Source organism: Chiloscyllium plagiosum, chromosome 35, assembly GCF_004010195.1.
Source record: "Chiloscyllium plagiosum isolate BGI_BamShark_2017 chromosome 35, ASM401019v2, whole genome shotgun sequence".
NCBI lineage: Eukaryota > Metazoa > Chordata > Chondrichthyes > Orectolobiformes > Hemiscylliidae > Chiloscyllium > Chiloscyllium plagiosum.
Window position 1 is genome coordinate 2,944,101 of NC_057744.1, and position 18,714 is coordinate 2,962,814.

The following is an 18,714-nucleotide window of genomic DNA, read 5'->3' on the forward strand; positions in this document are numbered from 1 at the left end:
GAAATGCTGAAGAAACTCAGCAGGTCTGGCAGTATCTGTGCAGAGAGAAACAGTGTACATTTCATGTCCAGTCTGACTTTTTCAGAAATGATAGCCATTACAGAGACACGTCTTTGGCCTGAATCTTTGAAGGGTACAGGAAATTTAGGAAGGACACAATGCTAGGAAAAGGTGCACCATTGACTGTGTTAGCTAATAATGCTATTAGCACAATAGGGAGGGATGAACCAAATTCAGGAAGCCAGGCTGTGGAAACAATTTTGGTAAAGATTAAAAATGACAAGTACATGGAGGAGGTCAGTTAACTCAGTTGGCTGGATGGCCAGTTCGTGATGCAGAGTGATGCCAACAGCATAGGTACAATTCCTGCTCAGGCTGAAGTGACCATGAAGGATTCTCCTTCTCAAACTCTTTCATGTGAGGTACGGTGATCCTCAGGTTAAACTCACCAACATAGAGTCATAGAGATGTACAGCATGGAAACAGATCCTTCGGTCCAACCTATCCATGCCGACCAGATATCCCAACCCAATCTAGTCCCACCTGCCAGCACCCGGCCCATATCCCTCCAAACCCTTCCTTTTCACATACCCATCCAAATACCTTTTAAATGTTGCAATTGTATCAGCCTCCACTACTTCCTCTGTCAGCTCATTCCATACACGTACCACCCTCTGTGTGAAAAAGTTGCCCCTTAGGCCTCTTTTATATCAAAGTTGCCCCTTAGGCCTCTTTTATATCTTTCCCTTCTCACCCTAAACCTATGCCCTCTAGTTCGGGTCTCCCCGACCCCAGGGAAAAGACTTTGCCTATTTACCCTATCCATGCCCCTCAATTTTGTAAATCTCGGCCTCCGACGCTCCAAGGTAAACAGCCCCAGCCTGTTCAGACTCTCCCTATAACTCAAATCCTCCAACCTTAGCAACATCCTTGTAAACCTTTTCTGAACCCTTTCAAGTTTCATAACATCTTTCCGATAGGAAGGAAACTAGAAATGCATGCAATATTCCAACAGTAGCCTAACCAATGTCCTGTACAGCTGCAACATGACCTCCCAACTCCTGTACTCAATACTCTGACCAATAAAAGAAAGCATACCAAATGCCTCCTTCACTATCCTATCTACCTGTGACTCTACTTTCAAGGAGCTATGAACCTGCACTCCAAGGTCTCTTTGTTCAGCAACACTCCCGAGTACCTTACCATTAAGTGTATAAGTCCTGCTAAGATTTGCTTTCCCAAAATGCAGCACCTCACATTCATCGGAATTAAACTCCATCTACCACTTCTCGGCCCATTGGCCCATCTGGTCCAGATCCTGTTGTAATCCGAGGTAACCTTCACACTCCATTACACCTCCAATTTTGGTGTCATCTGCAAACTTACTAACTGTACCTCTTATGCTTGCTTCCAAATCATTTATATAAATGACAAAAAGTAGAGGACCCAGCACCAATCCTTGTGGCACTCCACTGGTCACAGGCCTCCAGTCTGAAAAACAACCCTCCACCACCACCCTCTGTCTTCTACCTTTCAGCCAGTTCTGTATCCAAGTGGCTAGTTCTCCCTGTATTCCATGAGATCGATCTCTCTCTCTAATGAGAGAGGCGACCCTATGTTCTGGTAGGACTTTGGCAAATTTACCTTTTACATACCTGGCATTATATTAGCACTGAAGCTCATATCAATTACTCATTTGCATGGTAGGCAGGACATGGTTTTGGATTGACAACAGCATCTTCTGGGCTTACTGCATTGTAGAACCACAGGACAACGAGTTTCACCTACTGTTCAAACTTAAGAAATCTCCCCAGTCTAGGGTAATTGGAGTTAGAGCAGGGCCGAAAGTGATAGATATAAGCTCTTTCATGAACTTTCATGATATACAGCGAGTAACGGTTTGATCATAGCATGTCATCATCCAGTATAATTTTGATGTGCTCTCATGTCAAGTTTGCATGATGAGTAGGTTTAAATTTGCATTTAGACACCCTTTATTAAATAACCTGGATTACACCAAGGGTTATTATTCTGGCAACCAATTCCAATTAAAGATCATCAGTGAATGATCTTTGGGTGGCACAGTGGTTAGCACTGCTGCCTCACAGCGCCAGAGACCCTGGTTCAATTCCCGACTCAGGCGACTGACTGTGTGGAGTTTGCACGTTCTCCCCGTGTCTGCGTGGGTTTCCTCCGGGTGCTCCGGTTTCCTCCCACAGTCCAAAGATGTGCGGGTCAGGTGAATTGGCCATGCTAAATTGCCCGTAGTGTTAGGTTAAAAGGGGTAAATGTAGGGGTATGGGTAGGTTGCGCTTTGGCGGGTCGGTGTGGACTTGTTGGGCCGAAGGGCCCGTTTCCACACTGTAAGTAATCTAATCTAATCTAATCTAATCTAATCTAATCGAATCTAATCGAATCTAATCGAATCTAATCGAATCATAGAGCCCCTGCTGTGTGGAAGCAGGCCATTTGACCAAGTTTGCAGTGACCCTGCGAACAGCATCTCCCCAAGACCCACGCCTCCACCCTATCCCCGTAATCCTGCATTACCCATGGGTAATCCACTGAGCTCGCACCTCTCTGGACACTATGAGCAGTTTAGCATGGCCAATTCACCCAATTTAGTACAGCCAAGCCATCAGTCAGACTCAGGGTCATATTTTATTTCTGCTAAAGTTAGTAAGATAGAGTCAACTGTTCTTGCTGCACCTCCAAGCTTGTAATGCCCTAACCAATCAGCACCCTCTTCTCATTCTGTTTAAAATGTTGACCCTTTCTCAAGTCTATTTCTTAAAGCCTGGTTCTAATGAATTCAAAATAAAAACCTTAAACTTCTTGTCTCCTTAAAGCAATGTTTAAGTTATGTACTATCAAACACAAAATGTGATCTCATAATGAAGGCGTCACTTCATATCAGCAATCAGATGATTAAATTTTATCAGTTTGAGGGCAGAAAGGAAAGTACATCAGAGATATGTAAAAAAGGGCAATTATGAGGATATGAAAACAGAACTAGTTAAAGTGAGACGGCAAATTAAGTTAAAGAATAAGCTCATAGAAATAGAATGGCAGACATTTAAGGGGATATTGCAGAATATACAAAATGGATACATTTCAACAAGTGAGAAAAATACCAAGAGGTTGACTTACTATCAGTGGTCAAAGAGAAATGTTAAAGTCTGTTTTAAACTTAAAAACAAAACACTGCAAAGAGGGTCCTGTGACATGGTTGTAGTGTCCCTACTTCTAAGTCAGGATACCGAAGTTCAAGTCTCACCTCATTCAGAGGTGTGTAATAACATCACTGAACAGATTGAATAGAAAATATCTATAATTGTGCAAAGACAGGTGACAGGTCAGGAGATTGGACAAAATATAGAAAACGTAAAGAAAAAGTGAAAGGCAGAGAAAACGTACCGAGAAAGGTAGCCCAAAATATGAAAACAAATATTTATAGAAAATCTTACTATTTAAAAAGAACCAAGTTAACAAAGTAAGCACTGGTTTTATTTTTAAAAAGTGAAGACAATTAAAAATGGAAAATAAGGAAATGGGAGATAAATCGATTGGCTTTTACATTGGTCTTCACTATAGAGGATACAAGTAACATATGAGATGCAAATCAAGGCAGGAAATGGCAGGCAGGGAGGAACTCAGGAAAATCACAATTAGAAAAGTGGCACTGAGTAAACTGTTAGAGCTGTGGCTGACAAGTGCCAGGGTCCTGAAGGACCTCATCATGGGATCTAACGAGAAATAGCTAGTGAGATATATGATGCATTGGCTTGAAATTTTCCAAACTTCACTTTATTCGGAATAGTGCCATTAAACTGGAAGATGTTAAATGTAAATCTTTTTTAATGCAATGTGGTAGAGGAACAGAAAATACGAAACTACAGACCAGTTGGTCAAAGAGAAGATGTTCTAAAATATTATTAAATATTATTAAATAGTGGGACATTCGGATAAGTTTATGGTAATTGGCATAGTTTAGTGAAAGGGACTGCAACAGTTTTTTAAACTCATTTGTGGGATAAGGGCACTTCTGGCTGAACCAGCATTTATTGCCGAATAACCACATTTCTGTGGGTCTGAAGTCGGTCAGCCTGACTAAGTAAGGATGGCAGCTTCCTTCCCTTATGGATGTTAGTGAACCAGACAGGTTTTTCTGACAATCGGCAATAGTTTCATGGTCATCATTAGATTCTTAATTCCAGATTTTTGTTTTAAACTGAATTCAAATTTCATCTTCATGGCAGAAATCCACCCTAGGTCACCAGAATATTACCTGGGTCTCTGGATTAACAGTTCAGCGATAATACCACAAGACCATCATCTCCCAGAGTTCAAGAAGGCAGAATATCACCACATTTAAGGGCAACTAAGGACAGACAATAAATGCTGACTGACCAATGACACTCACATCCCACAAATGAATAAAATGAAAACATACATAAAATTCCCTTCAGTAAAACAAACAAAAACCATTACCTGTAGCAATAATCAGGCCTGGTGCTGACTCTTTGGAAAGAATGGGCATTCTGCGGAGCTGGAAGTTCAGCAATTGACTGTAACGCTGTGCTAGGTGGAGTGAACATTCTTGGATTAACTGTAAAGAGGAAAAACATAACCTTCTAATAGTTCCAACTTCTAGTTTAAGAAAAGCTGAACCATTATGGTCAGAAATTAAACCTGGGCCCTCAATGCACTGATTTTTAATTGCAATAAGTAATTAAGCCACAGATTTTGGGGGGTGGGGACATTTATTACTTTAAAGGCACTTTATAATGCAAGCTATTGTTGGTCCTATCCACTTCTAGTAATCCCAACTTCTAGTTTAAAAAAAGATGAACTATTACAATCAGAAATGAAAACCTTGGATTCTCTGTGCCCTGAATGTTAACTACATAGGACATTCACCACTTTAAAATGTACAATGTGGTGCGAGTTTTTATTGGTGCCATTCATTAGAGTTTACTAACCTGCTACAACAGCAATAGAGTCAGAGTACGTCTGAGTTTGGACAGATAAAAAGTACGAAAGAGAAAAATCAGTCAAGGCAGCTATCCACTGACATGTTTTCCAAAATATTTTGTGGAGATAAAGCTTTACTTAAGATTCCTCCCCTCCCATCAATCTCTACCAACAGGCTCATTTTCACTGACAAGGGAACTTCAGTGACAAGATGGAACCATGACCAAAGAACTTTGCATCTTAAAAGAGAAAAGGCAATGACATTACAGCATTACGGTGAGAACTTGTACAGTGCCACTGTCACTACATCAGTGATCCAGAAACTCAGACTCATACGCTGGTTGCACAAGTTCCAATGCTATCAAAGGGGTCGATGGAATGAAAATTCAATTCATAAAAAATCTGGAATTGAAAGTTAGTCCCAGTGATGGTGACTAAGTCAGTTATCAACAATTGTTGAAAAAAATCCATCAAGTTCAGTCATGTCCTTCTGGGAAGGACATTTGCCATTCTTATCCAATCTTACCCGACAGCGTGCATTTGAAGCCACAGAATGGAGTTAACTCTTATATGCCTCTGAGCAAGTCACCCAGTTCAAAGACAATGAGGGATGAGCAACAAAAGCTGGCTTTGTCAGAAACAGCCACATCCCACTATAGAATAAAATTATTAAAAAAAACTTTTTTTTATAAAAAAAGTGCAAATGACGTCTGTGATTTTTTTCACTATCCTTACCTCACAGTTGATTTTAACGCCATCACTGCCAAAGGCTGGTGCCCGCAACAGTTCCCAGGTTCCACCTTTATCAAAAGTAATCACTGATCTCATGTTCTCCTCCGTGTAAGACCCATTCATCTGGGTGGCAATGTAGACACCCCGTAGTCCTTCCACACGATGAATGTCTGCAAATGGCTCATTTGCAAAGTATCTGAGAATTTAAGGGAAAACAAAATCTTTAGCAGGCAGTGGTGCTTTTTAGCAGATTAGCTTAGCACTATACATATCAATAAATTATCACTGGAATCTGAGTTTTATAATGAGATGCAAGTAGGAATATCAGACGGAGGACAGAAGTAACTGACAACCCTCATTTCAGCAATCTTTAGTTTTGAACAGACATCATAGGAGTTATAGGTCAGAGGAATGAGAAAAGAAAAATAGTCAGTCAGTTTGGAGTCACATTTTACTTTGATGTGGCCAAAACAAAAGGGACACAAATTAATATTAATTAAAAGGTGCGTGGGAAATATTACACCTGATTTCAGAGGTTCAGCCTTCATGTAAAGACGATCATGGGATAGCTTTCCAGACAAAGTAGTGGACGTGAAAACCCCGAAATCACTGAAAGCCATTAACTGTGCAAGAGGAGGAACTGTTCAACCAAAGACCCTTCCACCGATCACATATCCTCTCCATCACTACACTTCTATCAAGGCATTGCCAGCCTCTGACCTACACTTCTAACCCAATTAAAACTCTACCTTCCCACTTCTAGATTCAGCTACTCCAAGATTCCACATACTTCACTCTCTAAACTTCAGCTCATCCAAAACTCTGCTACACATAACCAATCCTACCTAAATTCCAGTTGTCTATTACCTACGCCCCCGCACTGGCTTCCAGATCTCTTGCAAAACTTCAACATTTCTAATTTGAAATTCCTACACACTTCATTAATGAGGGGTGCAGTGGTAATGTCACTAAACTTGAAATCCAGAGGCCCAGACAGTTAGTTTCCTTATCTCAAAAAATATTATTGCCATAGAGGGAGTGTAACAAAGATCAAGAGACTTGTTCCCAGGATGTTGGAATTGACCTTTGTAGAGAGATTGGACAACTGGGCTTATAGTCTTCAGAATTTCAAAAGAATGAGAGATAAAATATTGAAACCTACAAAATATTTAAAAAGGATGGACAGGGTAGATACAGGCAAGATATTTCCCTTGGTTAGGGAATCTAGAACCAGGGGACACAATTCTAAAATAAGGCAGTGTCATTTAAGCCCAAGATTAGGAGAAATTATTTTACTCAGAGGGTTGTGAATCTCTGGAATTCTCTACCTCAAGGAGCTCTGAAAGCTCAGTAAAAGTAGATACATTTTTGATTATTAATGGCAAAAAGGGTGATGGGAAATGTTATGGATGAGACGAAACTTCCTCAAAACATGTCAAGATAGCCTAGATCCTAACCTTTTCTTATTTTAAAAGGCAAGTGCCAAGCGTTGTGTTCCAAATGCATTTCGACTGGTCAAAATACCAGCCGTGAAGCAAACTACACTGTCGTTAAAGTGTAACAAAAGAAAGAAGAAATTGAAATAACTTAAGACTGTTTGACTACTAAACAGTAATTGTTCTAATATAGTAACATCCCATAAATGTGCCCTTGGCAAAGACAAAAAAATCAAAAGACTCAGGGATAGAACCAGATAGAGATGCACTGCAGCTTCAAAACCGAGCTTCAACATCCCAGCAACTGCTACGGAAAAATACAAACTAAAAATCCTGGTTCTGTGGGAGCTTGACCCCACCTTTTGTTCCCACGTTTTTTTAAACAACCCCAAGGCCTCACAAACTGTTTATTTTATTAACTCTGGAGCATACTGCTCATTACCTCTGCCACAACTATATAAATGCACCTTCTAAAGCCATTGTATCATCACAGAATAAAGTGGGTAAAAAGCATTAAAGTATTCGATGAGCAATGATTGTATAAAATGAATCAGTGGACTGGACAGCCTGAATGGCCTACTCTTGTTCTTATGTTTTAACATTCTGGAAACACTGTTACAAATCCCACCATGGCAGCTGGTGGAACTTAAACTCAATTCATCTGGAACATAAAAGCTAGTCATTACGATTGGGTCAACCAGCATCAGTTTTAGGAACCCAAGTTATACACCAAACTGTTCTTTTGGTGAACAAATCTGCCACCCTTAGATTTCAGACCTACTACAAAATGGTCAGCTTTTAAGTGACATCTGAAATGGCTTTGCAAGGTACTAAGTTCAAGGTCAATGATATCCACATCCAAAAAAGAGAAAAAAAACCCTTAAACCACTTTTAGCCCTATATTCCTTCCTGAACACCATTTCTTAGACTCTGGCTTTGTGCATGCCCGTTTCCCTTTGCTTTGCACTGAAATTTTTTCCCTAACCCTCCCTTCTCTTTCTCTCACTTTTTGAAACACAAAGGTTTTGTTTATCCCACCTCCTCCGCTGGTGCAGTACCCATTTTGGTCCAAGCATACCTCAAGCTCCTTGGGGATATTTTTCTACATGAAAGACACTGAAGAAACTGTAACATGTGGTGTCTTTCGATTTGGATAAATCAAGATGAACTGATCTTATGAAGAGGTTTTACAAATTTTCAGCTCACTTGATCTCTTGTTCCCATTACAATCTTAATGTCCACCTGAAAAATCAGGTAGATTTCTGGTGACAGATAAAAAGACTCCATACTTTTTGCTTTTTTCTAAATAAAATGCCAATGATTCACTGCAATTTAATCCAGATTACAAATATCTTCACTAAAACTAACAGATACCATCTTGAAAGGTCATATTGAGACCGTTCAGTGCTTCATGTGTGCACCTGGGGAAAAAGAAATCTCTTGCCAATTTCAATCTGTTGAAAGGAAGGAAAATAAACAGCCTGATAATGCAGCTTATGTTAAGTACTGCATTCAAACCTCTTTCTTTTGAGTATATAAACAATACAGCAAGATTAAGAACACATTTTAACATGGTCTATTCAGGGTCAGTGGGCAGTTTTCAACCTGGGCAGACAAAAGAGACTTTGTTTAACTAAGTAGCGTGATTACTCTTGCAGTAATTCACAGCTCTACCACAATGACTATTCCCCCATTGCATCACACAAATAAAGCAGATTTAACTTCAAGATTTTGCAAACCCTCAACAGAGGGGAGGAGTGTGGTGCACGAACAACCATCTGAAAATTAACTGATATAACGGTGGGTCATTTGACAGCTTGTTTGTTGGCTTTAAAAATTCTGAACTCATCAATAAAACATACATCTCTATTATTTGCTCAGTTTGTGCTTCACTGCTAAAATAGCTCAAGCAAAGCTCTTAGGGGTCCTGCAGTTCACTCAGTTGCAGCAAAGTACATCAGAACTCAAATGAACACAAAAGCCAACTGGTCAAAAAAATGTTATACTTGGATATCGAACAAGATCAAGACTTCATTTTAATATGATCTACTTACAGGTATAAACTTTGGTAGAATGGAAGCTTTAGTGGAAGAATAAAGGAGGCCAGATGCTCCTTAAAATAAATCTAAGTGAGCTAGGAATAGAAATGCACACATTATAGAGCAAGACAGGCTGCAAGGTGATTTTTAAAAATGCAAAACAGCATTGGAGTCTATTGCTACAGAATGAGAATTGAACAGCAGAGATGTTCAATTTGTATAGGGACCTTTAGCTAAGCCACACTGAGTATTTTGTACATTTCTGGTCTTGATATTTTTAAGAAAAGGAAAGAGACACTAGAGACGGCCCAGTGGATGATATCTGAATTCAGAATATAAATAACAGGAAAGACCAAACAAACCTGGGGAACTTTCTTCCAGAACATTGAAGCCTGAGGAGTGACCAAACAGAGATCTTTCAGAGATCATAAATTGTGTCCAAAAGGTAGGAAGATAAAGATTAGTTCTAAAAGCTGGGAAGGTGGGGGGGGGGGGGTCTGGTGGTGCAGGACAAAATCTGGGGGCCATAGATAAAAGATAGTTCTTAGTAAATTCAGTGACAACTTGAGGAGAACCTTGTTTATAAGAGTAATCTAATATTTTGAACTTGCTATCAAAAACAAGATAAACAGCAATGATGCATTTAAGGAGAAAACTAGTCGTCAAGTACATGAGGAAGGAATCAAAAGATACACTGATGGGTCAAGAGCCAAACCTAAATACAGGCACGGAACAGATGGATCAAATGGACTCTTCATGCTATACCGTCTGCATAGTTCTCTAGATCCACGCTACAATAAAGAAGTATAGTATTGTCCTTACTACTGTCTGGTTGGAGGAAAGGAAATTATTTGAGGCAAAAGATTCTGATTATCCAGCCCCAGTATAACTATACTTGCTTACAGAGATGGGATAAGTATAGGGGGCATGTTCACCATATAGCAGCATGCCAGTATTCAAAGAGCCTCAAAATGAAAAACAACCACCTTATTAAGATCAAGGATAGCTAGAATTTCCAGATCCATACTTTATAGAAACCATTCCCTGCAGGAGAGGTGTACACAACAAAAAGAATAAAAATAGAGCAGCACATGACCATCCACAAATTTAAAAATAGTTCTACTTCATCAAAATCTGTCCATTCCACATCAATCCACCCAACAGAATTTTCCAACCTTTAAACTAAATCTCAGCAAATGGAGTCGAAAATAAAAAGTCATCATCAAACCTACTATTACCCAGACGTTAATTTAACACTATTATGTTTTACAAAAACAGAAATCGCTGGAAAACTTCAGCTGGTTTGGCAGCAGCTGTGGAGAGAATGTTTACGGTCCAGTGACCTCTCTTCAGGACTGAACAGATCCTTCAGAACAGATTCTTCTAGTGAAGGGTTACTAGATCCCAAACATTACCTGTGCTTTCTCTCCACAGATTCTGCCAGACAAGCTGAATTTTTCCAGCAATTTTTGTTTTGCTTCTGATTTCCAGCATCCACAGTTTTGTACTTTTTTAGCGTTTATTACATGCAAACAAACTCCTGCACTACACACAAATACTGACTCAAGTTAAAATGTATTTATGTAATTTTCCCATTATTAACTACACTGGAGTCCTGAAATGTGACGATATCTACATTTAATTACATTGGTGGCAATGCTTTCAATTGCAAGGGCTTGGGCCCTGGAATTCCCGCTCTAAACATTTTTGTCTCACTGTCATCCTGTAATATACTGCTTGGAATCCACCTCTGACTTAACTCTTGATCATCTGACTCTATCACAAGTGGCTCAGTTTCAGACTTGGTTTTATAATGCAATGAACATTTCTTCGCACTGAATAAGTACAAGGTATTGTTATTCTAATCTTGAACTAACTGCAAGGTGTCATAAGAATGTTTACTAGCTCCTTGACCCTTTTCCTGAGAAAATACCCAATATCCACTGCCTACTTCCCTACATGATTTGGTCAGACCAATTAGTTTACTGAAACTAAAATTGTTCATAGCCTTTCACACATTTAATTTCATAATTTCCTTCTTTAAAGCAAGATTTAAGCATTTTAATTATCAAAAATGCACAAGTTTATAATGCAAACTCCATAAAAGCAGCCAAAATTATAAAATTAAATCGTTGTGCTGGCACATTAAGAGACCTAAGGGGCAACCTTTTCACACAGAGAGTGGTGCATGTATGGAATGAGCTGCCAGAGGAAGTGGTGGAGGCTGGTACAATTACAACATTTAAAAGGCACCTGGATGGGTACATGAATAGGAAGGGTTTGGAGGGATATGGGCCGGGTGCTGGCAGGTGGGACTAGATTGGGTTGGGATATCTGGTCGGCATGGACAAGTTGGACCAAAGGGTCTGTTTCCGTGCTGTTCATCTCTATGACTCTACTCTAAGCGAAACAAATGTCATTTACAAAATACTGTGCAAGGACTGTAACAAATACTAATTGGACAAACAGGCAGAAAACTAGCCACCAGGATACATGAACATCAACTAGCCACAAAAAGACATGACCCACTCTCACTAGTATCCAAACATACAGATGAGGAAAGACGCCACTTCGACTGGGACAATACATCCATCCTAGGACAAGCCAAACAGAGATACACACAAGAATTCCTAGAAATATGACATTCCAACCAGAACTGTATCAACAAACACATTGAATTGGATCCTATTTACCAACCTCTGAGAAAAAGAACAGAACTGACATCACCAACCCAAGGAAACCTAAACACATAAATAGAAAGTGGGTCACTAACACCAGTGCTTCACCAGACGCTCACTGATGTTACCTAGTATAGTGACAAAACGTCTGAAAATGAACCTTCCAGCTCAGCAAGCAAACTTACATCCAGTATTCAACCTAATTTGTTTTAAGTGGGTTAGGGAGGTGTTGGTGCAAGAGATAATACTTCTATATTGTAACACCATCAATTTGAATTCAATTAATTAGTTATATTTCCATCACCTTGAAAATAGGCTGTTCAAACCATAATAGAACAGGATTGAATTGTGATAGAATATCGCTATTTTAACCAGCATAACACATTTCAAATATAGATCAGACCCTTAGCCAAAATGGCACAATACATCATCATAAGCATTTTTGGGCAACTAAATTCAAACATAAATGTCACATTTTCTTGTTATACGTAAGCTAAAAAGAAAGTTTACTAGTATATGAGAAAAAGAACTGCTCAGTATTCAAAAATTGCTGATAGCACATTGTCCACAGCTGCTCTAGTATGATTGCACAATGTAATTTTAACCAAAGATTTTTAGTGATGTAAGGAGGTGGTATACTTTAGGTCTCATATTCAAATCTGGACAAAGAAAGTGTAAATCATGCAAAATTTGGGCAATCTGAATGCAGGTCTTTGCAGGCAACATCAAGCCCACAGCATGAAATGGACAATCAATAAGAAATCTATGAAATATAGCTCTTACATTTTAGAGACGGGTATGTTGCTCAGCAACATCCCACAAAGTCTAGCATTTTTCCTAATTTGTGTTCGGTTCTCAGATTGGTTGCACACAGACAGCATCAAATAAATAATATTTTTCAGTGAAAATGTGCATATGTAATACATGTTTTGTTTTTATCCTTGCAAGCACAAAGGTTTATATACTTACCTCACAAGAGTTGTACTTCCAGCACCTTCTGGACTGTAATACAGTACATTTGCCAGAGAAAGGGAAAATTTCAGGCCCTCTGCTTCAGAGATATAGAGATTGGTCACATTACTGTTGACATTGACACAAACAAACACCTGATCTTCTGACGCATCAGCCACATAATACTCCTGAGGAATGTACAAAATAAAAATTAGATCAACATTGTTTCTACAAACCAAAAATAATATTTATATTTTATAATTTATACTAAAAGGTTTTATTTATTTATTGCGAGAAATATGCAATAGCAGGTTACAATAGTAAAGTTGGTAAAGATTTCCTAAGAGGTAAGGGCACAGATTAAACTCTTGCATGTTGGCAAACATAAATAGAAGGAAGAAAGAGGTGAGAAACAGATGAAATAAAAATAGAGAATGTAACTCAATTTCTTAACAAAAACAATCCTGCTCAGTTTCACACCTGCTAAGGTTTTTAAGATGGTGCTTCAGTTATGAAACTTTTACTGATCTATTCAGTACAGGTAGCACCGTACTGAACAGCAAGAAGAAAAAAATACCTAGTAACTCAGGACATTAGTGCATCCATGTGTATTATTAACCATAGTGTGCATAGTATTTTTGCAATGGCCTTCTGTTTTCAGGCAATTATGTTTCTCAAGTCTGAAACAGATTTTCAGCAAAGGACGCATATTAACTCTTATTATTACATTAGATGTTCATATTCCTCAACACTCACCTCTATATGGTATCGTGTGAGAAAGTGCGCTCGTTTCATGGGTGTCCGATTATATGACACCCATAACTGTACTGTTACTGGGTCACTGCTTCCTAGGAGATGCTACAAAAAGAGAAATAGTGGAATTTCAACTATAACTGTAAGGGAACAGTAATTTACCACCCCCCACCTTCAAAGAGATTAACTATAGCAACAGTTATTTTCTCACTGTATAGTTTAATTTTTATTTCAAAACAAAGTAAAATTTCTTGATTGAAACATGTAATGTCACTTGAAAAAGAGTACCAAAACTATTTGGCTTCAGGATCTATTTAGCTGCATACTAACAGAATCTTAGAACCTCAAGTATGAACATTTTTGAGGCTCTGGTTCAGCATTGTAGCAGTTTTATAGGTTCACAAATTTCAAAACAGGATTAAGCAGTAAACAAGGAATAATCACAAAACAAAAATAAAGCTGCTTGGGCTTGTAAGCCAAATTGCCATTGTTTCCTGTAGCCTACAATCTCTGCAGGAGTCCTTTGTTTTGGAGGGGTGTGGAGGCTCGATCTTTAGAGGCAGGGTGCGTTTCAGGTTCCCTTCTTTTGCGTCATATTTTCCACTGGGTAGCTGTGCATGGCATAACAGTATTTACTGTACTCTTCTCTATTGAACAGTGCAATGGAGGACACAGTTGGAAAAAAAACAGAATACTCAGTAAATCTGGAACTCAGTGAGACAAGATTCAGTGTGGATTTCAATGGCAGAATGAGGGAAAAAAAATGAAAAGGGTATCATCGTTTTGAAATAAAAAAGTTGGAAAATAAACAGAATACTCAGTAAATCTGGAACTCAGTGAGACAAGATTCAGTGTGGATTTCAATGGCAGAAGGAGGGAAAAAAATGAAAAGGGTATCATCGTTTTGAAATAAAAAAGAATAAAAATTGCCTGGAAAGACTTGGAGGTCAGGCAACTCCTGTGGAGACAAACAGAATTAATGTTGCAGCTCAATAACCTTTCTTCAGAACTGGAGGGAAAAAAAATGCAGTTGGAGGTGGTGGCCGGGGAGGGCTTGGGGAAAACAAAAAGAGAAGTTCGGTCATATGGTGGAGGCCAGGAGACCTTAATTACCAAACTATTCCGTGGTCCAACAGCTAAAAAATAAACTGGTCATGGTTACACAGTGCAGAAATGAAGGAGGGCAGATGTCGAACAATGTTACAAGACCCCCAAACCACACTGAAGATGTGAAATGTAAAATTAAAATGCTACAATTAGACCCTACTGATGCAAATTACATGGGAGATTTTACAGCACAGTATGTAGCATTCCCACCAGAGCCATAAAATCCAGTTCATGTCAGAGACCAACTTCACACTCAGACAAGCTTAGATTAGGTACTAACAGCGAGATAGTTTCCTGGTCAGCCATTCTTAATGCAAGTGGTACCCCTCAAGCTACAGCCTCTGATGACAAGTTTACAACCTGTTTCAGGCAAAATCGAGTTATGGAAACAGATGCAAGCATGTGCAGTGTCCATCTCATTTGTCATTAGGTGGGAGAAGGGAAACCTACACAATAACTACAATATACCTATCTTACAAAGGTGAAGCATTTGCAATATTTTTCGCAAAACTATTTCATCTTGCAACTGATTAAGAATGGCAAGTTTACTCAAACATCAAACAAGCTTGCAACGTCATTAATTAATAATCTGTAGAAGATTGAGCACAGAATCAGTTAAACACCAACTGAAATTAATCACAACTAAACCACCAGGTGGCACTCTAATGACAAAATACTGTACATTAATCAAACCAGCACTGGCTTCATTTCCTAGTAAAGCCAATCTCAATCATGAAAAATAACTGCATCTCAGACTGTGATTGGTGGTTTCATTAGGAATAAAGCAACAAATGAAAAAATAAGCAGCTTGAAGTATCAATCTGCTAGGAAATAAGATAGTTTGCAGACCAATCTTACAATTGACAGCCACTTTTATCTGAGCTAAAAATCACAACATCAGGTTATAGTCCAACAGGTTTATTTGGAAACACTAGCTTTTGGAGCCCTGTTCCTTCATCAGGTGGCTGTGGAATATAAGTATCATAAGACACAGAATTTATAGCAAAAATGTTTACAGTGTGATGTAACTGAAATTATATATTGAAAAAGACCTGGATTGTTTGCAAGTCTCTCATTTTTTAGAATGAACACGTTGGTTTAAGTTCTTTCATATGTAAGTCACAGAACTTTTTAAAAAGTTCCATTCTCAAGTGAACTTGAACAATTGGTATCATGTCAGCCCAGATAATGGTCTGAAGGTGTGAGCTGCCCTATGTGAGATGGTGTGTGCCACAACGTTCAGACTGATTCTCATCTAAAAATAGATTTAAAGAATCTTACATGGATTCATGCAGTTTTTGAGCAAAATAAAATGTAGTTCTGCAAGTACAAATTCACCCCACAAACTTGTGTGCGCGTGCGTGCGTGTGCATGGGATTTATGAGTGTTTGTGACACAATGTATATATGTGTGTGACTACAAGTTGTAAAGGGGTATAAGTCTTTGAGAGGGTGCATGTGTGAGCGTATGAGAGAGAGCTTGTGTATGAGAGTGAGCAAGTGTATGAGTCTGTAGAAGTGTGTGCATGTATTAGGAGAGCGTGCACCTGTCTGTGAGTGCACGTCTATCTGTAAGTGAGCGCCTGTCTATGAGTGCGTGTAGTGCAGTGGGGTCACCTGTAGTGTGACATAAACCCAAGATCCCGGTTGAGGCCATCCCCGTGGGTACCGAACTTGGATATCTGCCTGTGCTCGGCCACTTTGCGTTGTTGCCTGTCCCAAAGTCTGTCTTGGAGGATGGTCACCCAAAGGTCCGAGATCGAATGTCCCGGAACGCTGACGTGTTCTCTGACTGGGAGGGAACATTCCTGTCTGTCGATTGTCGTGCAGTGTCCATTCATCCGTTGCCGTTGCCTCTGCTTAGTGTCACCAATGTACAAGGTTGCCTCAGGGCATCCTTGTCTGCATTTTATGAGATAGACAACATTGGCTGAGTCACATGAGTGCCTGCCAGGTACACGGTGCAAGGTGTCCCTATGCATAATGATAGTATCCGTGTTGACACTGATACGTCTCGCAATGTCTACCGTGACAAAGTTGTCCTGAAAGCCAGGCAGCTTGCTATGAACAATGATCTGTTTGAGGTTTGGTGGTTGTTTAAAGGCAAGCAGTGAAGGCATGGGGAAGGTCTTGGCGAGGTGTTCATTCTCATTGATAATGTGTTGCAGGTCACGAAGAACATGGCGTAGTTTTTCAGCTCCTGGGAAGTACTGGACAATGAAGGGTACCCTGTCGGTTGCAGCTAGTGTCTGTCTCCTGAGGAGGTCATTATGATTTCTCACTGTGGCATGTTGGAACTGGCAGTTGATGAGTTGAGCATCGTACCCAGATCTTAAGAGGGCATCACGTTCCTCCTTGTCTGAGTAGATCCGGTGTACGCGTAGGGCTTGTCCATAGGGGATGGCTGTTTTAATTTGTTTCAGGTGGAAGCTGGAGAAGTGTAGCATTGTGAGATTATCCATGGGTTTGTGGTAGAGTGAGGTGCTGGGGTGCCTATCATTGATGGAGATGCATGTGCCCAAGAATGAGACAGATAGTAGAGAGTAGTCCATGGTGAGTTTGATGGTGGGATGAAACTCGTTGATATCACTGAGATAACTACACAGTGACTCCTCGCCATGGGTCCAGAGGAAGAAAATGTCATCAATGTACCTGGTGTATCATGTTGGTTGGAGGTCCTGTACAGAGAAGAAGTCTTTTCAAACCTGTGCATGAAAATGTTGGCATATTGGGGTGCAAATTTGGTCCCCATGGCTGTTCCATGTGTCTGGATGAAAAACTAGTTGTCAAAGGTGAAGTTGTTGTGGTTGAGGATAAAGCGGATGAGTTGTAGGATGGTGCTCGGAGTTTGGCAGTTGTTGGTGTTGAGTACTGAGGCTGTTGTCGCGATGCTGTCATCGTGAGGGATGCTGATGTAGAGTGCTGACACGTCCATTGTGACAAGGAATGTTCCCGGTTTGATTGGTCCATGGGTGCTGAGTTTCTGCAAGAAATCTGTAGTGTCGAAACAGAAGCTTGGGGGTCTCCAACACAATGTGTTTCAAGATGCCTTCAACATAGCTAGAGAGGTTCTCACATAGGGTCCCACTGCCTATACGATGGGACGTCCTGGTGTGTTGGCTTTGTGCATCTTCGGAAAGCAGTAGAAGTCGCCTATGTGAGAAGTACTTGGGATGAGGGCACGTAGGGAGCTCTGAAGGACTGGATCCAAAGTCCTGATCAATGTCTTTAGCTCACAGGCGCGCTGTTTGGTTGGATCAGCTGGTAGTTGCCTGTAGTGTTCCTAGTTGTCCAGTTGTCGGTACACTTCCTTGCAGTAATCTGTTCTATTCTGAATGACGATGGCTCCTCCTTTATCTGCAGGTTTGAGAACAATGTTGTGATTGGTTTTGAGAGCATGGATGGTGTTGCGTTGTGAACGGGTGATGTTCTGCTCTACCATGTGGGTGTGGCTGATGAATCTGGCATTTATATATTTCTCGACAGTTTGAGCATAGCTGCCAAGGAGTAGATTTGCCCAGCGTCGTTTTGGCATTGCACAAAAACAGATGTTGCTAGAAAAGCTCAGCAGGTCTCGCAGCATCTTTGAAGCGAAATCAGAGTTAATGTTTCAGATCCAGCGACCATTCCTCAGAACTGTGGACTTCCTCAGAACTCAGCATGGGGAAATACACTTATTCCCCAATGCACTCTCCATGGTAATGTCTTGATCAAAGACAGTTTTCCAAACAAACAAACAGCAGCCCTTTCTCATGCAACACAAACTGTTGCACCCTTCACAATTTGACATTCTTGCATCAGTCCAAAGCATACAAGATAAAAAATATTCTTTCAATGTCTCCCTTTTCAGCAAAATCAAATTCAGTGCTACCAAGCAATTATTCCTTTCAAGCTTCTTTGCTTAATTCCATCTGTACTTTATTAGAATCAACAGCCTTGGTTCAGTGGTAATGATTAAAGCGGAATAAGAAATTTATAGTTCACTCCAGAGTTGAAAGCACTTTTGAAATATGCTTGGGACCACAAAGTTCCTTATGATATTTTA

The 18,714-nt window shown here is 39.9% G+C and overlaps 1 protein-coding gene across 2 annotated transcripts in view; it reads right to left on the minus strand.

Moving 5' to 3' along the window:
- Positions 1–18,714, minus strand: part of sorl1 (sortilin-related receptor, L(DLR class) A repeats containing) — a 189,525-nt gene that overhangs the window by 88,551 nt on the left and 82,260 nt on the right. For both annotated transcript variants that reach the window (XM_043676455.1, XM_043676454.1), the window contains exons 7-10: positions 13,567–13,668; positions 12,829–12,998; positions 5,710–5,902; positions 4,492–4,609 (exon numbers count right to left, since the gene is read on the minus strand). In XM_043676455.1, coding sequence (XP_043532390.1) covers positions 4,492–4,609; positions 5,710–5,902; positions 12,829–12,998; positions 13,567–13,668 — 583 coding nt within the window. The remainder of the gene's footprint in view (positions 1–4,491; positions 4,610–5,709; positions 5,903–12,828; positions 12,999–13,566; positions 13,669–18,714) is intronic.